This window comes from Oratosquilla oratoria, chromosome 3, assembly GCF_046742065.1.
Source record: "Oratosquilla oratoria isolate Oo_2021 chromosome 3, ASM4674206v1, whole genome shotgun sequence".
Taxonomy (NCBI): Eukaryota; Metazoa; Arthropoda; class Malacostraca; order Stomatopoda; family Squillidae; genus Oratosquilla; species Oratosquilla oratoria.
In genome coordinates, this window is record NC_134779.1 from 79,635,177 (window position 1) to 79,660,085 (window position 24,909).

At 40.4% G+C, this 24,909-nt stretch overlaps 1 protein-coding gene across 3 annotated transcripts in view; it reads left to right on the forward strand.

Annotated features, from left to right (window-relative positions):
- Positions 1-2,840: 2,840 nt before the first annotated feature.
- LOC143023996 (transmembrane protein 185A) overlaps positions 2,841-24,909 on the forward strand; it is a 41,509-nt gene continuing 19,440 nt past the window's right edge. For 2 of the 3 annotated variants that reach the window (XM_076182700.1, XM_076182693.1), the window contains exons 1-5: positions 2,841-3,043; positions 3,243-3,419; positions 10,533-10,740; positions 11,166-11,249; positions 24,329-24,505. In XM_076182700.1, the coding sequence (XP_076038815.1) occupies positions 3,006-3,043; positions 3,243-3,419; positions 10,533-10,740; positions 11,166-11,249; positions 24,329-24,505 (684 nt within the window). In that variant the 5' untranslated portion in view covers positions 2,841-3,005. The remainder of the gene's footprint in view (positions 3,044-3,242; positions 3,420-10,532; positions 10,741-11,165; positions 11,250-24,328; positions 24,506-24,909) is intronic. The other variant, XM_076182685.1, reaches the window with a different exon arrangement.

Here is a 24,909-nt window from a genome sequence, read left to right on the forward strand (position 1 = left end):
GTCAGCACGCACATGTACCTAGGTGTCTGGCTCGACTCCAGGCTGTCCTTCCGGACTGAAGTGGCATACATCCGGGGAAGGGTCCTCAGCCGGATTAACGTTTTGAAGTCCTTGGCGACCAGAGAGGCAGGTGCCAACTGCGCTGTCCTCCAGACATTCTACGTCAGCGCAATTCGACCGGTGATAGACTATGCCAGCAGTGCTCTGGCTGGTCTATCCGCAACACGGTTGGCTGACTTGGAGACAGTACAGAACCAGGCGCTGCGCGTAATATTGGGCGCGCCGCGCTGGACTCTGGTCGCCAATATGCAGCAAGAGGCGGGACTGGTGCCTATCAGTGCGAGGATCTCAGGATTGGTGGTAGCCTTCGCCATAAGAGTCATTCAGAGAGAACATGACTCGTTCCTGCGGCGAAGGCTAATCAGCGCCCTCCAGCAAGATCCGGATCTCTTCCCGCAGAAGAGGTGGTCAGCGAGGGTTGCACACCGCATAAGGGACCTTCACCTGCATGACCTTATCCTTCAGAAGAGGAGGGATGTGCCGGTGGAAGGTTATGTGCAGTCTCCCCCCTGGGAGAATCCACCGGCCAGAATCAGTGTGATGGCGTCACGACGCGGTACGCCGCTGCCGCGCCTGCGGGCGGATGCGGAGGCCACAATGAGATCTGTCGCCCAGGAAAACTGCGTCGTCTATTTCACAGACGGCTCCGTGGATCCCGTACACAACGTGGCAGGTGCAGCGTTTGTCACGAAGGACGAGGAACAGGGAGTAAGGGTGTTGGGCACTCGCTGCTCGACGCAAGCAGAGGGTGTTGCAGTGGGTCTAGCATTGACCCATGCTCTCAACACCCACCAACGTAATGTAGTTGTGCACACAGATAGTTTAGCTCTGTTGCAATTAATATCTAAAATTTATCATAATGACCAGAAAAAACTAATGACCTCACTGTTGTTTCAGCTCAAGGCCCTCCGTCAGCAAGGGAGATCAGTCGTCCTCAACTGGGTGCCGGGACACATCGGCATCCAGGGAAATGAAGCGGCAGACAGGGTGGCCAGAGGAGCGGCCACAGGGGACATGGAAGGCGGAATCGGTGTCCTCCCGAGCCGAACTGAGATCTTGGCCATTGCAACGAGAACGATGGCCAAGAGGGAACTACAAAGCCATAGGAACCTAACAGCCCAGAGGCCGTCAGCACGCTGGTATCAAGTTGCCACAGCGTATGAGCGACTGACCCCTGGAGTCCGTCTCTCCAGGATAGAGGAAGTCACCCTTCATCGACTCCGTCTCGGGTATCGATGCTTCTCGGAGGTGACGGGACAGCCGGAGGCCTGCATCCACTGTGGAGAGGCCGGCGCAAACGGGCTAGATCATTATGTGGCCCTTTGCCCAGCGACCAGATTTCTACGTGCGGGCCCCAGGACCTCGGCTGGGGGACTCATCCGTCGACTGACGATGTCACTTAACTCGTATCAGCTGGGACGCCTCCTTCAAGTGCCGCCCCCCAGATGATACGGATGGGTTCTGTTCGACTGTACTCTCTTGCTGATTTTTTTTACTTATGACACATTTCAACTTAAGCCAAGGACTAATGCTTTCTTTTTTTTCACCCAGGTAACTGCGCAGGATGCCCTGAACCGACCGGATGAGACGCGACGAGTGCAAAAGATACCAACCACGTCGGCTGGGAAGTCTCCTTCAAGTGCCAGCCCCAGAGGATACGGATGGGTTCTTAACTGCACTCACTTGAAATATTGACTTATAGCTCACCACAAAAATTCAAGCCAAAGGATTAACATCTTCTCCTTTCTCACTTAGGTAACTGCGCATGATGCCTTAGACTGGACCGGATGGGACGCGACGGGTGCAGGAACTACGTCGGCTGGACCGGATGGGACGCGACGGACTCATAGGACACTAACCACGTCGGCTAGATCGTGGAGACCGACCAGGACCATACAGCGCAACAAATATTGTCATATTTAAACACATGTACATGTAACTTATTGTAAAAGGCATACTTGTATGCCTTCTAGGAATATGGGTAGAGACCCAAACAAGATGTACTTCTTGTAAATCAATAAATGTAAAAAAATGTGTGACGGCCAGTCTGGTTTTGACCAGCGGCACGTCACTACTCTACATCATCATCTGTCATTCACATAGATAGCAAACATTATTGGAGCCAATACAAATCCTTGCAGAACTCCGCTAATCTCCTTCCAACCTGAATATTTGTCTCTTAGTACTACTCTCATCTTTCTACCATTCAGGAAGTCCTCCATCCATTTTAGCAGTTGCCTTGTATCCCTTATGTTCCAAAATTTTAAATTATTTTTATGTGGTACCTTGTCGAAAGCTTATTCTAAGTCCAAGAGAGCACAATCAGCCCATCCATTCCTTTCTTGTATTACATCTATTAGTCTTGAGTAAAAACATATTAAGTTTGTGGTACATGATCTTCAATGTCTGGACCCAAATTGTCTTGGGTTTATTATATTATTTTCTTCCAGGTGTTTTACTCATCTGTTATTATTTATCATTTTCTCACAAATTTTGGCTATGGTGCTTGTTAGTGAGACAGGTCTATAGTTAATTGGTTCTTCCTTGTTTCCTCCTTTATTAATATTGGTGGTGTGTGTACGTCAATTCATTGTTTTTATTTGAACTGATAGTAAACAAACTGTTGCGTTTTTACAGGCTTTTGTATACGAAAAGAAAAATCATAACACTGACAATACTGAATGAGATTTATTTTTGTAAGAGTTTTATTGTTATATCATAATTTTGCTTATCTTAGTATTCATGAATAAAACTTGCCTTTCATCATGTTGGAACAAAATTATTCTTTCATAAAACACTAGTCCCTGAACTCTGCCTTGTAATCAGCTGTTAGTTTGTTGTGTTGACGTTGATACAGCAGAAGATGGTGCTGAAAACTCAACGTAATATAGTAGACGTTGCCTGAAAGGGATTTAAGTTATAGAAATGACAAAAATAGTAAGAAAATGAATCTCCAGGCCCTGTTCAGGGATTTCAATCCTGGGTAAAGTTACCTTATTACCTGTATGAGTTTAAAGTGTCTTTTGCCCATAACATAATTCAAATTAAAATAAAACTTTCAAATGATTGGGATGAACGTCAGATTAATGTATAGAACAAACAATATAGCTCACATTATATATATTTTGATTGTCTATGCCAATTATCCCAATATAATATCTGACCGAAGTTGAACCTTACAGGAAGTTTATTGTATGGCTGTGTTTAGCTGTATTTACTGCTTTACTTGCCCTTCGTCTTGATGACGAGCTGGAATGGAGTTTCTGGTTTGTTTTCATTCCCATTTGGATATGGAAAGGCCTTGTGATCCTTGGAGCTCTCATTGGAAACATTGTCTGGTGGAAAAACCCTCATTACAGGTAGGTTAACTGGATTTTTCTGGTGTAATAGGATACCAAACATTGTAGTGCACCCCATCAAATGTTGATTTAAAATGTGTTTAAGATCTAGAGTATTACTATTAGCATGGCCATATCAGTAAATTTTTAGAAGTGCACATCTATGCAATATAGCAATAGAAAATTAATTATTACTTTTGTAAATTATAATACATTAATGTAATATGAGTTTTTCTTGGCAGAAATCAATAACAAAAAAGTTGGGTATTATTTTAGTTGTGCACACCTAGACTAATTTATTATGTTTTCATTTCTTTGATTTTGTCAATCAAAACAAACATGGTATATCATTCAACTCCTGCAACTTCGTTCATTAGTAAATAGGTTTTAGCAACTTTTTTGTTATTGATTTCCGCTATGAAAATTGCGTATTACATTAACCTATTATAATTTACAAAATTAATAATTGATTTTCTATTACTATATCACGTAGGTATGCATAACTAAAAATTTACCAAAAGTTGTTAAAACCAATTTACTATTGAACAAAGTTGTGGCAGTTGAATGATACGCTATGTTTATTTTGATAGATTCCAAGGTCAGAGAAATGAAAGGATGATAAATTCATCTATTCTAATTTAACCTGACCTATTTAACTAACCTACATAACCTAACCCGTATTTAGTAACTCGGTACCTCTAATTCCAAAGATCATCTGGGTTGTTATGGATGCTGACAGCCAGATTATTATTATACCTTGGGCAATTAACAGATGATGGCAGAACCCTGTGTTCTCTCATAAAGTCCAAGGAAGCCCTATTGTCTTTGTAACAGCACTTATTAACATCACCTACAGTTGGAGAACACCTAGTGCACAATGTGAAAACCATCATCTAACTGACAGTGACTGGACTGGACAGACAAACATGGAATGCAATCCTATGCAAGAAAAATATATGCTGATATATTGTAATTTAGATACATAAATATACCAAAGGCTTTTTTCCCCCTTACAAGGGAGGTAGCCAAAAAGAAAAAGGCATAAAAACCATTCCCACCCATTCCATCCCTAATACACTCCACTCCCCTCCACCCTCTACCCTCCCTCTTATCTTGGCACCTCCTGGATGACGGGTCATCCTTGCATCTTGTCCACTGCCCTGGGTCAGAGGCAGTGTCGCAAGACACAGCACATCCACAGCAAGGCCGCTTCATTAAATCAGCGACCCCCCCCTCTCCATCCCCTCATGCAGAAAAGGAGAAGACGGGGAGAAATCCCTTTGGGCTGTGTCAAATTTTTCTCATACGTACTACCTCACCCCCTACCCATTCCACCTCATGCATCACATCATCCATATTCTCCATCCATATTCTCCATTCACCCGTCTTCTGTCCTCTCCCATCCTTCCTCAACAGACATTCCCTTCTTCCCCAAAGCCCCTTTCACTCCATCCATCCATCTCATCCTAGGTCGCCCCCTCATGTTCACTCCCTCCACATCTGCCTTCCATACCTCTTTTACTAGTCTTTCTTCACTCATTCTTTCCATGTGTCCAAACCATCCCAATACTCTTTCATCAACCCTATCTCCCAACTCCCTTACCACCCCTGTTCTCCTCCTCACCTCCTCATTTCTTACTCTATCCAGCCTAGTAACCCCCATCATACTTCTCAGACACCTCATCTTAAACACATTCAAACTCCTTCTCTCTTCCTCTCTTATGTTCCATATTTCTGCCCCATACAGTGCTGTTGGCACAATCACTCCTTCATACAATCTCCTCTTAGCCTCCATTCCCAAATGTCTATTCTTCATTACACTTTTTAATCCACCAAAGCATTTACTCACTTCCCTCAGTCTACATTCTACCACCAGCTCCACTCCACTCTTTCCTGCCACATTCGCACCCAAGTATCTAAAACTATCCACTTCTTCCAGTCACTCTCCCTTAATGCTCACTTCCAGTCTGCTGCCACTTTCACCTCTTGTATATCTTATCACCTTACTTTTACCCACATTTATCTTCAACTTTCTTCTTTCACACACTCTCCCAAACTCTGTCACCAACTTCCTCAAACCCTCCTCTGATCCTGCTACGAGCACAGTGTCATCCGCAAACAACAGTTGGCTCATCTCCCACTTTTCTCCATTTTCTTTAAACATCTCCATTCCCTGACCCACCACCCTTGCATTTACCTCTTGCACCACCCCATCCATGTATAAGTTGAACACCCAGGGCAACATAACAGATCCCTGACGAAGTCCCACCTTTACCACGAACCACTCACTCTCTCCATTTCTAATCCTGACACATGCTCTACTACTCTTGTAAAAACTCTTGACAGCTCCTAGAAGCTTTCCTCCTATCCCATATATCTGCAAAACCTCCCACAGTGCCTTCCTGTCTACCCTATCATAATCCATTTCCAGATCCATAAAAGCCCAAAAACCATCCTTACCTTTTCCCATAGCTTTCTCACATATCTGTCTTACCACAAAAATCTGATCTATGCAACCTCTACCTGTCCTAAATCCACACTGTTCCTCACCAATTACTCCCTCTGTTCCTCTCCTAATCCTCTCAATCAAGATCCTCCCATAAGCCTTCCCAACTACATTTAACAAGCTGATCCCTCTGAAACTACTACACTCACACTTGTCCCCTTTTCCTCCGGCACTCAACCCTCTCTCCAGCAAACATTAAATAACCTCACCAGCCAGTCCACCATCACTGTACCTCCTTTTTTTTTTTTTTAGACATTCTGCATGGCATCCATCCAGACCAGGTGCCTTACCTGCTTTCATCATCTTGACAACTGCCTTCACTTCATTCTTCTTTATTTCTCCTCCATTTTCCTCATTCATCACTTTCATTTTCTTAGCACTTCCCACTGCAACTATATTTCTCTCCCTATCCTCCTTCACATATAGCAACTCCCTAAAATACTCTGCCCATCTTCCCCTTACTGCCTTCTCTTCCATTATCATCTCTCCATCTGCACCTTTTACCTTTACTTTACAAAGGCGGAGCATGCCGACAGGAGACCTTTTGATCCATATCTAGGTCGGATGCGAAAAAAAAAAATCATATTAATAATAAAATAATAAATAAAAACTGATAATGTTAATAACAAATAAAATACATAAATAAATGCATAGGTATAGTTAAATAATAAACAAACAGGTAAATAGTAAATAATAATAAATTGACATATAACTAATAATAAATAAAAAATCAGACAGACAAATGATAACAAAACAAAAACAAATAATATAAGATAAATTATAATCATTACAGCATCTTACTTAGGTATTTATCTAAATGATTCTTAAAGCTTTGAACTGAACTACATTGCACTACCTGTGCAGGAAGTTTATTCCATTCATTAACTACACGGTTGGCAAAGTTGTTTCTACCTACTTCCAAATTGAATCTATTTCCGGACAGTTTGAGACCATTGTTTCTTGTCTGATTCTCATTCAATGTAAAAATTTGGTCACTTTTGATGTTGTCAATTCCCTTTAGAATTTTAAAGACCTGTATCAAGTCACCTCTGAGTCTACGCTTTTTTAGGGAAAACAGATTCATATGTTTTAGTCGATTTTCGTATGATTTATTTTTAATATTTGGAATCAGTTTTGTGGCTCGCCGTTGTACTCTTTCCAATCTGTCAATGTCTTTAATGAGATTCGGTGACCATACGGAAACAGCATATTCCAAATGTGGACGAACTAATCCTGACACATACTTGATTTGTCTCCTCTTCCTCTCTTAATTTCTTTCCAAAACATCTTTTTATTACTTTCAAAATTTTCTGTCATACTCTTACCCAATGTCACATCTGCTCTCCTCTTTGCCTCCTTTACCTTTGCCTCTTCTCTTTTCTTTTTACCTCTCATATGACTCCCTCGTCCTATTTTGTAACCAATCTGTGAAAGCTCGCTTCTTCTCTTCTACAACCTTCTTCATTTCCTCATCCCACCATTCACTACCCTTCCTTCTATTTCCTCCTGTCCTTGTTCCAAACACCATCCTTGCACACTTTATGACTCCCTCCTTGAACCATCCCCATTCCTTCTCCACTCCTAGCTCTACTCTATCCTTCACTCCCTCCCACTCCTCTCTCAGCTTCTTCTTGTACTCCTTCTCCTTTCCCTTTTCATTTAAAGAGTTCACTCTAAGCACCTCCCTACCTTTTGTTCTTTTCCTCTTTCTCCATCTATCCTCCACTCTCAACTTACCTTCCACCAAAAAATGATCTGATATTCCCCCACTCTCTCCCTTTAGCACATGTACATCCTTAACTCTTCCTATTATATTCCTATCTACCACTACATAGTCCATTAATGCTCTATCTACCACCCTTCCATCCACCACCCTCTCCCATATGTACTTATGCTTGACTTTCTTCCAAAACACTGTATTTGCTATCATCAACTCTCTTTCTAGACACATCTCCACCATCAACCCTCCACTACAATTCTTTCCTGGAACTCCACATTTCCCAACCACTCCATCAATTGGTTCATTTCCTACTGTAGCATTAAGGTCTCCCAATACTACTACATTGACGTTCCTCCCTAATACCTGTATGCAGACATTTAAATCTATCCAGAATGCCTCCCTTTCTTATATACTCTTCTCACTACCAGGCCCATATGCACTTACAAAAACCCACATCTCCTTTCCCAGTTTCACCTTCATCCACATTATCCTTGAAGAAACCTCCTTCCACTCCACTACACATTTACCTATCTCATCACTTACTAGTATAGCCACCTCTTCTCTCCCTTGCCCTCTCTTCACTCCTGAGAACCTCCCATCTACACTCCCAAACTCACACTCGCCCTTCCCTCTCAACTTAGTTTCATTCAAAGCCAACACATCCATCTTTCTTCTCACAAACATACTACCTATCTCTTCCCTTTTACTCTCATCTATACCACATCCATGCACATTAAAACATACAAACCTTAGGGTGCTGGTTGGAAAACTCCTAGCCCCTCTTATGCCTTTACTTTTTTTAGGAATGTCCCCTGTGGGGCTACAGGGAGAAGGATGCCTAGCCCCAATCCCCGTCCCGTTTTTCTCACCTCTTACGATCCAAGTGGGAATACTTGGTGGCAGTATTCTTTTCCCCCACCACAGGGTAGGTGAAACAAGGAAATGAAATTCAGAGGAATGATAAAGGACAGCAACAAGGGGTTGAGGGAGAGCATAACGGAGGGACAGTAGCTAAAAGTTTCATAATTTCTCTGTGAGCAGAGTCCTCCTCTATCACAGACAAAATGATGTGTGGCTCTGGTCACCCCTGCATGTTTACTTCCTCCACCTCTGCCTTCCACACTTCTTTAACTAATCTTTCTTCACTCATTCTTTCCATGTGTCCAAACCATCCCAATACTCTTTCATCAACCCTATCTCCCAACTCCCTTTTCATCCCCACTCTCCTCCTCATCTTGTTTGTAAGTCTTGGAATTTTTTTATTACTAATTCTTGACAGTGTGCCAATGATACTGTAGCTGGGTTGTCTTCAAATAATAAAATTACATCTACCATTTGGGTATGAATTTCATTACTTCCCATCCTCACCAAAGGTTACTTAGACAGTTCTTAATTTTTTCATAATGATAATTTATGAGTAAAATGTTTTTAATGTCACCAGTTCCTCTCTAGGAAGCACTCTCAGGAACTTTTTTTTTATAACTTTTTTTCACTATTTCCTGTATCTTGCTAAGAGCAGTAAATATATGTAGGCAAATTGTTGTTTATCACTATAGATGGAGTGAACTTGAGGGGCCAACCAAAGTTGAGATGGATGGATGGGGTGAAAGGGGCTTTGAGTAAAAGAGGAATGTCTGTTAAGCAAGGAAGGGAGAAGGATAGGTGTGAGTGGAGGATGGTTGTGTATGGATGATGTTTAGATGCAGGCCAAAGGGATTTCTCCTCATCTCTATTTTCTGCATGAAGGGACAGGGAGGTGGGGGTCAGCATGTAAATGAAGTGGCCCTGCTCTATTGCTTCTGACCTAGGTAGTGGGCAGAAATAAGGGATAACCTTTCCTCCACAAGGAATTAAGAAAAGAGAGAAATAATGGGAGTGGGTGCATGCCGTTGACCTAGCTACCTCCCTTATAAGAGAGAAGCCCTTGGTATATAGATAGAGATCACTATAGTGTGTGAGTATGCAGCCACCACCATTGTAAACCTTTACCAAATGGGATAGGACAGTGCCTCCTTTTGCAGGATTTTTTGAAACATGGGAACTTAATGTAATAGACCTATACTATGAACTCACTACTACACAGCATCAAAGAATCTCCACCTCTGCTCTCGTGCTTAAGTAGCAGCTCTTATGCCATTCAGCCAGCAAGCATATTGTAAATTCTAAGTAGCTCTTAGTAATAGTAAGGGTGATCATATGATGAAGTGGTGGGGGTAAACCAGCTCTGGCTGTCAGCCCCTACTATGAAAAAAATAATTTTCTTGCTGCATTGCCCTTGATCTAAGCAGTATGGTGGGGCAAGGATGGCCCTTTATCCATGAGGTAGTGGAATGGGAAGGATGTTATATTGATTTTGTTTCTGAAGTGGGTGTGTTGCTTTGAGTTTGTAATTGCTTTTGTACTACATGATAGGAGTTTATTCTGTTTACTATGCATGTGATGGTTACAATTTGTGGCACACATTGGGATTAACCTCTTCAGCTGCTTGAGGTATGATATTTTGATGATGCATCACAATACTCACAATATAAAATATAAAGTTACAGCTGTATTACTCATTCTCTTTCACTCTGAATATTAATAACCACAGAAAATATGATCAAGCCAGTTTATAGAATATGGGGTTCACTCAGCTACAACTACAAAGTAAATATAATCAAGACACCAATGCTGCCATCCTCATGACACCATTATATGGAATGGGTTAATATACACTGGTAAGATGTATTGGGTGTGGGTAACTTTCACAATTGGTAAGACTTCCTTTTAATTTATACCATTCCTTTTTTCCATATCACATGACCTTTTACAAAAAATATTACTGTTGACCTTGAATTACTTCTGTCAACAAAATTTCATAATGTAATGGTCTTCTCAATGCTTCTAATGCAAATTTGATATCTTTCAGGTTAGAGGGTCAGTCCTACATCCAGTACAGAGCACTACTAATATCCCTTGGCCTTCACCTGTTCCTCCTCATGTTTGAGGTGTTGGCAGCAGACAACTTGGAGCACGGTCGTCATGCATGGGTCTCTGTCTTTGCTCCACTCATTCTCATCTCCATTGTTGCTATTGCAGCATGCATTTGGGCTGTCAAACATGACAGATCCTTTGAGGTTTGTTAGTTTAAAAACTTTCATAAGAAATATTTTGTTCCTAGGAAGTTGTAAATAATTTAGTTTGTTGAACTGCAGACCATGTATTTGCAGGTTATGGTGTATACATATATTCTATAGCATTTATAAATCTGTGTTGCAAGGACAGAGTCTGTCCTGAGAGAGATGTCTTTTCCTCTACCCTACCTGAGCTGAACTTTCAATTTGTTCTTGTACTAAGTTTTTCTGGTAATAAAGGGAGCCTTAGTAGAAGAATGAAGGCTCTTTGTGGTTATATCCATAGAGTTTTTCAGGAGAGAAATGTGAGTAAGGATAATATGAAAAGCAGCTAAACTTCTTCCATTAGGCTATAGATAAATTAAAAAATAATTTGTTTTTTATCTATTAATTTATTTTATTTTTATTTATTTATTTATTTTTTACAGCTGGAACTTTTCTGTTCTGTGAATCTGCTACAATTCATCTTCATTGCTCTACGTATGGATGGTTACATTAGGTGGCCATGGGAGGTAAGTTGTTGAGAGTGGTGGATCAGCTCTTCTCTTTTAGGGGTGGTCTTAATTCTGGAGTTCCCTGTTGGGAGCTGGGTATTTTGTTTCTGATAGTATTGTGAGGGAAAATTGAAATATTTAGATATGAAAAAGTTTGCTATGATGCAACTCGCAAGACACCATAAAAGAAATTCTTGAAGGACATCTCTGTCACCACAGTGTGCAATGGAAGCTCTATCTCCTCCCTTCCTCCTGCTCTTGCAATATAGAGTGATTGAAATGCTACAGTTGGTAAAATCATGATCCATTTAGCTGTCAATTATTATGACGTAAAATCATGATCCATTTAGCTGTCAATTATTATGGCGTTTCCAGGATGCACCACGTGGAGGCAGATCATACTTTTTCATATCTAAATATTTCAATTTCCAATCTGAGTGTCACTCTTACAACCATATACGTTGGTACAGCTGTATTCAAAGACTCAAGAAGATAATGAATATGAGATGATGAAAGCCATAAATTAATGGAGATGTGAAAAACCTTGAGCGGTATGTACTGAAATCATATTCAATTTTCATTCATGAGATAGCTGCAGTGGGAAATGCGAAGAAAATGAGAGTGAGGAGAATGGAGGAGAAATAAGGAAGGATGAGGTGAAGGCAGTTGTTAAGATGATGAAAGCAGGTAAGGCGCCTGGTCTGGATGGATGCCATGCAGAATGTCTGATAAAGGGAGGTACAGTGATGGTGGACTGGTTGGTGAGGTTATTTAATGTTTGCTGGAGAGAGGGTAGAGTACCGGAGGACTGGAGAAGTGCCTGTATAGTTCCTCTTTACAAGGGAAAAGGGGACAAGTGTGAATGTAGTAGTTTCAGAGGGATTAGCTTGTTAACCACTTCACTACGGGACTTAAATCTCGCGGGCAGCAGCCAATGCCAGCTGTACGACGTGTCGTAATAATACTCGCATCATAAAATATAGTCACCGCTTATATTGATCGTTCTCTCTTTCACCCGCAAATTTTGAAAACCACAGAGAATGGGATTCAGGGCACATTTGGGAGAATGTAAAAACACAGGAGCGACTACAATAAATATAATCAAGATGCCGATATTGCAGCGTCGCGAATCCACTTGCTCCTCATGATGCCTACGTAGGCGGCACCGTATGGAAGGGGTTAAGTGTAGTAGGGAAGGCTTATGGGAGGATCTTGATTGAGAGGATTAGGAGAGGAACAGAAGGAGTAATTGGTAAGGAACAGTGTGGATTTAGGACAGGTAGAGGTTGTGTAGATCAGATCTTTGTGGTAAGAAAGATATGTGAGAAAGCTATAGGAAAGGGGAAGGATGTTTTTTGGGCTTTTATGGATCTGGAAAAGGCTTATGATAGGGTAGACAGAAAGGCACTGTGGGAGGTTATGCAGATTTATGGGATAGGAGGAAAGCTTTTGGGAGCTGTCAAGAGTTTTTATGAGAGTAGTAGAGCTTGTGTCAGGATTAGAAATGGAGAGAGTGAGTGGTTTGAAGTAAAGGTGGGACTTCGTCAAGGATGCGTTATGTCGCCCTGGCTGTTCAACTTATACATGGATGGGGTGGTGCGAGAGGTGAATGCTAGGGTAGTGGGTCAGGGATTGGAGATGGTTAAAGAAAATGGAGAAAAGTGGGAGGTGAGCCAGCTGTTGTTTGCGGATGACACTGCGCTTGTGGCAGGGTCGGAGGAGGGATTGAGGAAGTTGGTGGCAGAGTTTGGGAGAGTATGTGATAGAAGAAAGCTAAAGATAAATGTGGGTAAAAGTAAGGTGATGAGATGTACAAGGGGTGAAAGCGGCAGTAGACTGGAAGTGAACATTAAGGGAGAGCGACTGGAGGAAGTGGATAGTTTTAGATACTTGGGTGCAAGTGTAGCAGGAAAAGGTGGAGTGAAGGTGGAGGTAGAATGTAGATTGAGAGAAGCGAGTAAATGCCTTGGTGGATTAAAGAGTGTAATGAGGAATAGACATTTGGGAATGGATGCGAAGAGGAGATTGTATGAAGGAGTGATTGTGCCAACAGCACTGTATGGGGCAAAAATGTGGAACATAAGAGAAGAAGAGAGAAGGAGTTTGAATGTGTTTGAGATGAGGTGTCTGAGAAGTATGGTGGGGGTTACTAGGCTAGATAGAGTGAGAAATGAGGAGGTGAGGAGGAGAACAGGGGTGGTAAGGGAGCTGGGAGATAGGGTTGATGAAAGAATATTAGGATGGTTTGGACACATGGAAAGAATGAGTGAAGAAAGACTAGTAAAAGAGGTATGGAAGGCAGATGTGGAGGGAGTGAACATGAGGGGACGTCCTAGGATGAGGTGGATGGATGGGGTGAAGGGGGCTTTGGGGAAGAGGGGAATGTCTGTTGAGGAAGGAAGGGAGAGGACGGAAGACAGAGGTGAGTGGAGAATGGTTGTATATGGATGATGTGTGATTGCATGAGGAGGAATGGGCGGGGGGGTGGGGGGTGAGGTAGTATGTGTGAGTAAATTTTGACACAGCCTGAAGGGATTTCTCCCCGTCCTCTCCTTATATGCAAGGGGGGACGGAGAGGGGGGGTCGCCGATTAAATGAAGCGGCCTTGCTGTGGATGTGCTGTGTCTTGCGACACTGCTTCTGACCCAGGGCGGTGGGCAAGGTGCAGGGATGACCCGTCATCCAGGAGGTGCTCAGATGAGAGGGAGGGTGGGAGGGGTGTGGAGTGTATTTAGGGATGAAATGGGTGGGAGTGTTTTTATGCCTTTCCCTTTTTGGCTACCTCCCTTGAAAGGGGGAAAAAGCCTTGGTATATGTATGTATGTATGAGATTGATTGGGATGGAGGGAGGGAGCAAGATGCTGTGCTTCCTGCCACCCATCCAGTATCAAAAGATAATCACATAAACCTTTCATTTTCTCTTTTATGTGTTACTTTATGGGATATGTGAAAGCACAGTCATTTTCATGACTATTTTATATCACAGAAGACATGTTAAATTTTATAACCAGCCTCATAATGACTGGACACAGCGATAATAAGTAAAATGCTGTATAAACATTAAAATTATATTCCTTATCTTATACATACATATACCAATGGCTTTTTTCCCCTTATAAGGGAGGTAGCCAAAAAACAAAGGCATAAAAACCACTCCCTATCACACTCCACTCCTGTCTACCCTCTTCCCTCCCTCTTATCTTGGCACCTCCTGGATGACGGGTCATCCCTGCATTTTGTCTACTACCCTGGGTTAGAAGCAGTGTCACAAGACATAGCACATCCACAGCAAGGCTGCATCATTAAATCGGCGAACCCCCCACCCCCCCCTTCTCCATCCCCTCACGCAGGAAAGGAGAAGACGGGGAGAAATCCCTTCGGGCTGCATCAAATTTTTCTCATACATGCTCCCTCACCCCCCATCCCCCACCCATTCCACCTCATGGATCACAACATCATCCATATACAACCATTCTCCATTCACCCCTGTCTTTTGTCCTCTCCTGTCTTACCCAAAGCCCCATTTACCCCATCTATCCATCTCATCCTAGGTCACCCCCTCATGTTCTATCCTTCCACATCTGCCTTCCACACCTCTTTTACTAGTCTTTCTTCACTCATTCTTTCTATGTGTTGATAAGATTTTTTTTTTTTTTTTTTATTTTTATTATGTCACGTTTCGCCGTGACACATGTGTCCAAACCATCCCAATACTCTTTCATCCACCCTATCTCTCAACTCCCTTACCACCCCTGTTCTCCTCCTCACCTCCTCATTTCTCACTTTATCCAGCCTAGTAACCCCTATCATACTTCTCTTATGCTCACTATAATTACTTCCTTTGCACTATCGAGATGGAAAGCTTTGAAATAGGTGAACAAGGACTGCTTCATCCCTAGATGTATATGAAATTCATGTAACTCGTATAGTCACTGAGCTAAATGAAGAAATGTAAAACTAGAACTACTGACTCTGGAACAAAGAAAAGAAAGAGGTGACTTGTTGACTATCTACAGAATTATGAAAGGTGTAGAAATCCTTGATAGAGACGACTTACTAAATTGGGATAAGAACACAAGAGGACATGAAAAGAAACTCAAAAAGGACAGTTATAGAAAAGACATGAAAAAAACAGCTTTCCCCATAGAGTGGTGGATATATGGAACATACTCGACAAAACAGTAGCGTGTGCAAAAACAATATAAGAATTTAAGAGCAAATTAAATATGGCGAGATACAGAAACGGGACACCACAAGTGTAGCTCCCTTTCCAGTAAGATGCAACTAGGTAAATACAACTAGGTAGGTAAATACACACACTTTTGGAGTGTTAGACATGAGACTGAGAAAATGGTATCTTCAAGAAAAGGAAATGAAAGTAACAAAGATGTAGAGTGCAGAAATTTAAAAATTGCTACTAATATAAATGGTTTAATTTAAGGATAAAATGAGCCTAATGATTACTTGTCAGAAGCAAAACCAGACATAATGGCAATTATAGAGACAAAATTAAGGGGTCCACTATCACCTAACAGTGTTGGAAATGGATTATATAATCACTGACTTAAAAATGGAGAGGAAAAACAGGGTGGAGAAGTCATGTCCTTGGCTAAGAAAAATTTAAATGTGATGAAGGTTACAAATGGAGGGAACAGTATGGAAATGATCACGATAAGAGTTGAAGATAAGGACATGAAAAAGAAAATATGGTGATCTATGTGCCCCTAAAAATGGGTTCTTGGAGACAGATTACTCTAAAATGTTAGAAGTTACAAGGATTTCATTAAATGGTGTGCTGAAAGATGAAGGAAACGTGGTACTTATAGGAGATTTTTACTGTAAAGAAATCCGTTGGGTAGAGATGACAGTGAAAGGTGGAGAGGAATTATGGGGAAATGTATTACTTGATATGACAATGGAATAAGCAATGGCACAATGGATAAAGGAAAATACCAGATATAGAAATAATGAAGAAACATCAAGACTGGATTTATTCTTTGTCAGAACCTGAAATTGTTGATAAAATTCAATACAAGACATCAACTGGGAAGAGTGACCACATATTACTAGAACTAGAACTAAAGAAGGAAATATATATGGAGAGAAATAAGAAATACAGAAAATAGAGACTGGTATATAGTAAAACAGACTTTGTGAAACTTGAGAAAAAAAAATTCAAGAAGTGAGTTGGGATAAATTTCATAATGAAAAGATGCAAGTGGAAGAAAAATGGAAGATTCTGATGGAAATTTATAATTAAAGGGTAGTGAGCCAAAAAAAAAGAAGAGATAAAGCTTGGAAAAGATGAAGAAAAAGAGAAAAATCCCAGAAAGGGGCAAATATTTATCAATGAAAGGAATAAATATGTAAAAATATGTAGGGAAGAAAAAAGAAATGATGAAAAGGACATAATAGAAAAATGTAGTGATCAGCCAAAACTTCTATAGATATGTGAATGGTAAATTGAAAAACAAGCATGAAATAGAGAAACTACGCCAGGGGAACATGGAATACACAGAAGATATAGAAATGGCTGAGGTCATGAGTAAACATTTCAAATCGGTTTTCACTAGAGAAAAAGTATGGCACTGGGATGAAATTCCTTCCTATGGGGAAAATGATAGCAACATGAGCTGAAATAATGGATCAAATAACAAGCCTTGATATCAAGAAATTGCACAGCCCGGATTGAATTGCAAACTGGATACTAAAGGAGTGTAAAGAAGAATTGGTAGGCAAAATAGATAATATACCGTGTATACTCGTCTATAGGTCGAAATCTTAAGGATTTTTTTTTAGGCCAAAACCTAGGGGTCGACCTATACACAAGTAATAATCTTGTTAGGTTGAAATCTAGACATGACAAGAAAGGCTAGGAAGAACTCTTACCTTTCTTTAGGTTCAGAAATAAAAATATTTACCTACTAGTTACTACCAGTAAACAATGGGGACATAAAATACACGGTACGTACCAAAACATGTGAAATTCCTTCTAGATACGGTAACCCCATACGGAATACGATAAACACCGGCTTTGGTGCCCGGTGTTTGGTTGTTGTGTATTTTCGTCTTCGTGATGTATTTTATCGTCCTGCTTGTCTGGCACACTACTTCCAAATTGGTGGTTCTTAAAATATGTGTCAGGTTGGTGGCAACGTCGCTGGTTGGCAACACGAGACGTCTTGTTATGCAGCAGGACAGCACAACAAGACGTCTCGTGTTGCCAACCAGCGACGTTGCCACCAACCTGACACATATTTTAAGAACCACCAATTTGGAAGTAGTGTGCCAGACAAGCAGGACGATAAAAGACATCACGAAGACGAAAATACACAACAACCAAATATCGGGCACCAAAGCTGGTGTTTATCGTATTCCGTGTTCAGGATGTGATAAAGTTTACATCGGAGAAACGTCACGCGACCTGAATACACGAATACGTGAACACCATTACGACGTCAGGCATGATGTCACCACCAATGCATGTGTGACACATAGAAACAAGGAAAACCATCTTATGGACTGGAAGAATGCAGAGCTGCTGATACGAGAACCAGACAAAATCCGCAGGAAGTGTTTAGAAGCAGCGATCATTCAAGGAATGAACACTATTGAACAAAATAGGTGCATGTTCAACATCTCACCCCACATAATTCCCCTAATACCCATGGCCAGCAAAAAAAAAAAAATTAAACCACCCTTTGTGAACATTTTGCCCATGGCTGTTTGGGCCAGCATTCTCAAGCTTTCGCAGTGTTCAATCCCCCTCCTCTCCCTTCCCCCCCTACTTTTTTCTCTCCCCGTTCCCTCCTTTCCCCTTATTTAATTTCAAGCATATGTATCTTAACTTGTACTTGAAAAGGCTGTAATAAGTGAAACATATTACAAATAAAGGTTCCGTCCTCATATGGTGTTTAACTCGTCAGTCTTGTCGGCAACTGCTTTCATGAAAGAAAAAAAACTTGGTAATCTATTCAAGTTTTTCACTTTGCTGAAATGGCAACTTCTGTGAAACTTATTAGATATTAAAATCAGTGAACTTGAAAAAAACATAAACTAAAATACATCAGAATTAATGAAGTGAAAAAACCATAATAATCAATTGCTATACCAGGCAAGCCACGCCACTTCAAAGCATTAAGACAGTGGAATGCTCACAGCACCAAAACAAAAACAAGCCACTCAACCTATACATGAGGTATATGGAAAATTCCAGATTTTTTGGCCAAAAATGGGAGGTTGACCTTTACACGAGATCGACCTATAGATGAGTATATATGGTAATAAGTTGTCTGCTTAAGGAAGAAAATTATCAGAAGACTGGAAAAGGGCCAAAATTGTATCAATATATAAAGGAGGTAACAAGGAATACCCAACAAATTACAGACCCATTTCCATTACAAGTACTGTAGCCAGAATTTGTTGAAAATATCTGGAGAACAATATACTAAACCCGAGACAGAAGAATAGTAATACTCTCAAATGGATGACAGACAGGCTGAAACATGAGATTGGAATGAAAAGAAGAATAAAAAAAGGGGGAACACACCTTAAATCCAAATATGGTAAGACTGGTTAAAAAAAATATGTGCACAGCAAAACATAACTATGAAATTAAGGTTGCCAGACTAGCAAGATCTGACCCAAAAGGCTTCTTTCATCTCTACAGAACAAAAAATAAGGATAGGATATTCCCAGTTCAAAATGACAAAAATGGTATGATAGAATCAGAGGAAAAAATGAGTGAGGCATTTAACAAATATTTTCTCTTGGTTATTACTAAGGAGAGGTTAGATGAAGTACCTGACTGCAATCCAATTTTCAGTGGGGATGAAGAAAGTAGACTATCTAATATCAGCATTAGTAAGGTAGAAGTAGTCAAGCAGATAGATAAAAAAACTTCTGAGAGTGCTTACATACATGCATATACCAAGGCTTTTCCCCCTTACAAGGGAGGTAGCCAAAAAGGAAAAGGCATAAAATCATTCCCACCCATTCCATCCCTGAATACACTCCACACCCCACCACCCTCCCTCTCATCTTAGCACCTCTCTGATGATGGGTCATCCCTGCACCTTGTCCACTGCCCTGGGTGCTTAAAGACTATAAATTTGAAATCTGTGACCAGTTAACAGAAATATTTAATAAGTCCATAGACACTGGTTTTGTGCCTTGCTTGGGGACAGGCAAACATTGTTCCTGTTTTTAAGAAGAGAGATAAATCATCTATATGCAACTGGAGAAAATACTAAAGCAAAAACAAAATTTAAAAAAATTACAAAATTGGTGAAGAAGAAATGAAAAAAGTGCACTCAGAAAGGGACCTTGGAGTAATAATCAGCAAAGACATGACACCGGGTAAACATATAAACAAAATAGACGGTGAAACCTACAACCTATTAAGGTCAATGAAAGTGGCATGTGACTAGTTGGATGAAGAAATTATTAAAAAAATATAAGTCACATTGATTAGACCAAAACTGGAATATGCAGCGACACTATGGACACCCAGTACTAAAAAGAATATAAGGAAACTGGAAAGAATACAGAGAGCAACAACAAAGTTGGCACCAGCTCTTTCCAAATTAACATACGAACAAAGATTATCGAAATTGGAACTACCAACACTAGAGCAGAGAAGAGAAAGAAATGATCTGCTGACTATATTTAGAATCATGAAAGGAATGGAAATCCTTGACAGAAAAGATTTACTAAAAAATGACAATGGAAAAACAAGAGGTCATGAAAAGAAACTCAAAAAGGATAACTATAGAAGAGATCAAAAAAAGAATAGTTTCCCACACAGAGTGCTGGATGTTTGGAATAACTTACATAAAGAAACAGTGTGTGCAAATACTATTCAAGATTTTAAGAAAAAACTTGATGCCGAAAGATACAAAGATGGGTCACCACGAGCATAGTTCCCTTCCCGTATAATACAACTAGATGAATACAGGCCAATCAGTTTGACATTAGTTATAGATAAAATATTTGAATCAGGAATAGTTAATAGACTCAGAGAACACATCGAGAGACATAATTAGGCCTAATTAGGTCAGGAGACACTGCCGAGATTCCATAGGATGATCTTAACAAATTGTTCACATGATCGGTGAAATGGCAAATGAACTTCAATATCTCAAAGTGCAGCATGTTAAATGTAGGGCTACACAACCCCAAAAATAGATATAGCTTAGATAACATGTTTTTAGATAAAACTGAGTGCGAGAGAGACTTGGGAGTTCTAGTGAGTCCAGACCTTAAATCCAAGAAACAGTGCATTAGCACCAGGAATAAAGCTAAGAGAGCATTAGGTTTTATTACTAGGACGGTTACGAATAGAAGTGAAGAGGTAATTATCAAACTCCAGCGTTAGTTAGACCATTGACTATGCAGTACCATTTTGGTCTCCATCTTATGGGATGGACATCAGTTCACTAGAATCAGTACAGAGGAGTATGACCAAAATGATACATGGGCTCAGAAATTTCCCCTACAGAAAGAGGCTTAGGCACCTTAACTTACACTCTCTGGAAAGATACAGTGTGTGGAGTGATCTAATAGGGGTGTTTAAATGGATCAAAGGCTTTAACAAGAGTGATGCAAACAAGGTCATCCTATTAAGACATTAGGATAGGACTCACAGTAATGGATTTAAACTGGAAAAATTTAGATTTAAGAAAGAAATAGGTAAGAATTGGTTTACTAATAGGGTGGTCAACAAATAGAATAGACTTAGTAAATATGTAGTGAGCAGTGAAACTATCAGTTGTTTTAAGAAATGGTTAGACAATTTTGCAGATGGGGATGACATGTGGTAATGGACATGGAACTGCCTAGTGTAGGCCTTATGGTCTTTTTCAGCCTCCTTCATTTTAATGTTCTTATGACAGTTTGGATTCAGACAGGGAAGATCATCTGCCACAAATCTGATTTGCTTTTAATCAAGACTATTAGAAATAATACAGGAAAGGGACAGATGGGCTGATTGTGCTTTCCTAGATCTACAAAAAGCTTTTGATAAACTACCACATAGGAAACTATTAAGAAAACTGAAAACCATAGGAGGGATACAAGGTAAACTTCTGGAATGGATGGAGGATTTCTTGGATGGAAGAAAAATGAGTAGTGCTCAGAGATAAAGGTTCTACTTGGGAAGAAGTGATTAGTGGAGTTCCACAGGGATCAGTACTGGCTCCAATAATGATTGCTACTTATGTGAATGATATGGACGAGGGTGTGGACAGTTACAAAATCTTTTTTGATGACGCAAAGTTGTTTAGAAAAGTGAGCACTGAAGTAGACTGAGTCACTGCAGAGAGATCTGAACAAAATTTGGGAATGGAATCAGAAGTGGGAAGTGGGCTTCAACATCAAGAAATGTAGTATAGTGGAATATGGAAAAGTAAAAACAGGATATCAGGACAATATAAAATCAGTGAAAAGGATGCAAAGAAAGTGGGATTTGAAAAAGACCTGGGAGTAATCATCAAAAAGGAAATGTCCCCTGATAAACAGATAAACAAAATTGTCAGAGAAACCTACAACTTGCTGAGATCAATAAAAGTGGCATTTACTTACTTGGTAGAAGAAATGGTAAAGATAATACTAGTCACACTGATAAGACCAAGACTAGAGTATGCAGTGACATTATGGTCACCCAGTACCAAAAAGAATAATAGGAAAATTGAAAGAATCTAAAGAGCAACTATGAAGATGGCCCCCACACTTCCAGAACTGTCATACGAAGAGAGACTGTTAAGACTAGCGTTACCAACCCTGGAACAAAGAAGAGAAAGAGGAGACTTGCTGACCATCTATAGAATCATGAGAGGTACGGAAGTCCTTGATAAAGAAGACACTAAATTGGGATATGAGAAATACAAGAAGACACAGAAAGAAACTCAAAAGGGACAGTTATAAAAGAAACCTGAAAAAGAACAGTTTTCCCCGGGATCCGGGCCGGATAGCAACTGTCAAAACAGCAACAGTCATAATAGCGGCTTCATAATGGCGACGTAATCAGGTGAGCGACTGTCATAATGGCGACCACATTATAACAGCAACTGTAACAATAGCAACTTTACTATCAACCGGTCAGAATGGTCGCAGACTTATGTTTCAATTGCTTGTGTTTTCGTGTTTGTATTTACGTGTTCAGTTGTGTTTACTTTGTGAGATAGGTTCAGAATGAAATATGCTCAAAAGGTCGCAGACTTATGTTTCTATCGCTCATGTTTATTTGTTCGTGTTTACATGTTTATATTCACTTTGTGAGATAAGTTCACTGAAGTGAATTTACTGGTCGGTCGCTCGGTTGTGGTCATAGTAATGTTTGGGTTGTTAAGACTTGAATATAAATGGCAAAAGCCGACAAGAATGTGAAGAACAACACCATGTGATGTCGAAGCCTATATTGGTAGTACAACGTTTCGCTTGTTAGGGTTTTGTCAAGAACAATGGCATTGGTGCTCACAAAATGACCCACTACTTGAATATAACTTAATTAAAATAATGGAAGGTCGGCAACAACAAAAGGAACCAACAACAAGACTAATCCTACCAACCAGCAACGTGACCTCCCTCCTCACCCGGACACTTGAGCCGAGTAATATTCAAGTAGTGGGACATTCTAGCAGGACCATCAAGGATCTGACAAAACAGCAGGACAAAAAGGATGCAAGTTGGGGCAAATCTAATCCTTCCTCCCTCTGTGGGTTGGTGTTCTTCCCCCACCCCTCCCTTGCTCGAGACCTTCCCCCGTGGTCACTTCAGCTGACTACAGTATATGACTTTCTGTTGTTAGGCTTGACTAGCCTTTTTCTTTTTAAATCATGTGACTTCTATAGCTAGTCCAAATGAAATGTTTTCGATTCCCTTTAGGATTCAATTTTCTATTACTGAGCAGTTTCATGCAGTTGATGCGATGATGTCGCTGTTATGACAATCGCTCTTATAATACAATCGCTATCATGTGGTCGCTGTTGTGAAGTCGCTCTATTGACAGTCGCTGTTATTACAGTCGCTATTCGGAACCCGAGCCGTTTTCCCCACAGAGTGGTGGATGTATGGAACAAACTGGATGAAACAATAGTGTGTGCAAAAACAATGCATGAATTTAAAAGCAATCTAGATACTGTGAGATACAGAGACAGGGTACCATGAGCATAGCTCCCCTTCCTCTAAGATACAAATTGGTAAGTACACACCTCAGTTTGGTACCTGTTGGGCATAAGATACATAAATACATATACCAGTGGTCATTTCCCCCTAACAGACATAAAATCCACTCCCATCCAGTCCATCCCCACACACTCCATCCCCCTCCCCCTTCCCTCCCTTCTTGGTCCCTCCTGGATGACAGGTCATCCCCATATCTCACCCACTGCCCTGGGTCAGAAGCAGTGCAACAAGACACAGTATAAGGTACAGTCATGCTAAAATTGCACATATACTTCATCCATTTCTAATTAACAGGGTCAGTGGGCTGTGACAATAGAGTATGGTTGCATAAGAAAAAACCTTAAGAGAATATCCTAACAAGTGCAGCTGAAGAGTTTGGTTTGAGAAAGGTGGATGTAGAAAGAAATACACACTGAGTGGCAAGATGAGGAGATGTGTGTACTGATAAATTATGAAAAAAGTTTGTTTGGAGGCTTTAATGACAGTGGGAGGAAGGTGGTAGGATTTTCTATAAAGAAAAAGACTCTAAGAGGAAGAAAATTCAGTTGAGAAAAGAAAGGGTAATGAGAGATAAGGAAGATTTCAATATCATATATGGAAAATGTGTTCTTGTATGAAGATAACAAAATTAGGACTCCTAGAGGAGATGGTATACACATGAGGAAGGAAGCAAGATTGTTTTCTTACAAAGGAGAATGTAAAAGAAACATGAGAAAATATGTTGATGTAATAAATCTAACTCTTCAAAATCATCATATGTCATGGTATATTGTTTTATTTTCCAGCAAAAAAGAGATTGTATGTGGTGAAGTGCTAAATTGTTTATCAGCACCAATCCAGAAATAATTGTGCTTATTTACCATCCCTAGTAATTGTTGTTGCACTGGGAAATTACATTTCTTGCTTATTATCAGGTTGTCCTTGTCCCTTCATGGATACTGATGTGTGTATCAGTTGTGGCAGTATTGTACTCCATTATATTTGCTGGTCTGCTCCTGCGGATGCCAGATGTCAACCCAGATAGAAGGAGAACTTCCATGAATTCTGCCATTGGATACACTTGTCTTGTTGCTCCTCTTCTAATATTCTTGGTATGATTTTATGTTTAGTTCATGCAAAGAAACTGAAATAGCACTATAATTGTTGGTGTGTAGTCAGGTACTAAACTTTTTTCACATAGTTTGCCTCTTTGCCATTACTAGAATTTATAATCTCCAGAAACCTAAACATTTTATATATTTACTTGTTATTATAACAGATAGCACTGTCATAACTTGCTGGAGTTAAGGGTTTATAACTTTCAGTATTGATAATCATCATTATCATTCACTCATCTTCTCTAATTACTTGTGAGTTGTCGAGGAGGGAGGGTCAGGTCACCATGTAAATGAAATGGTGAAGGTAAATCAGTTTCACCTATTGGACCCTGCTATGGAGATGCTGTGTCTTGTTACATTGCATCTGACCCAGGCATTGGGTGGAAGGCATGGATAGC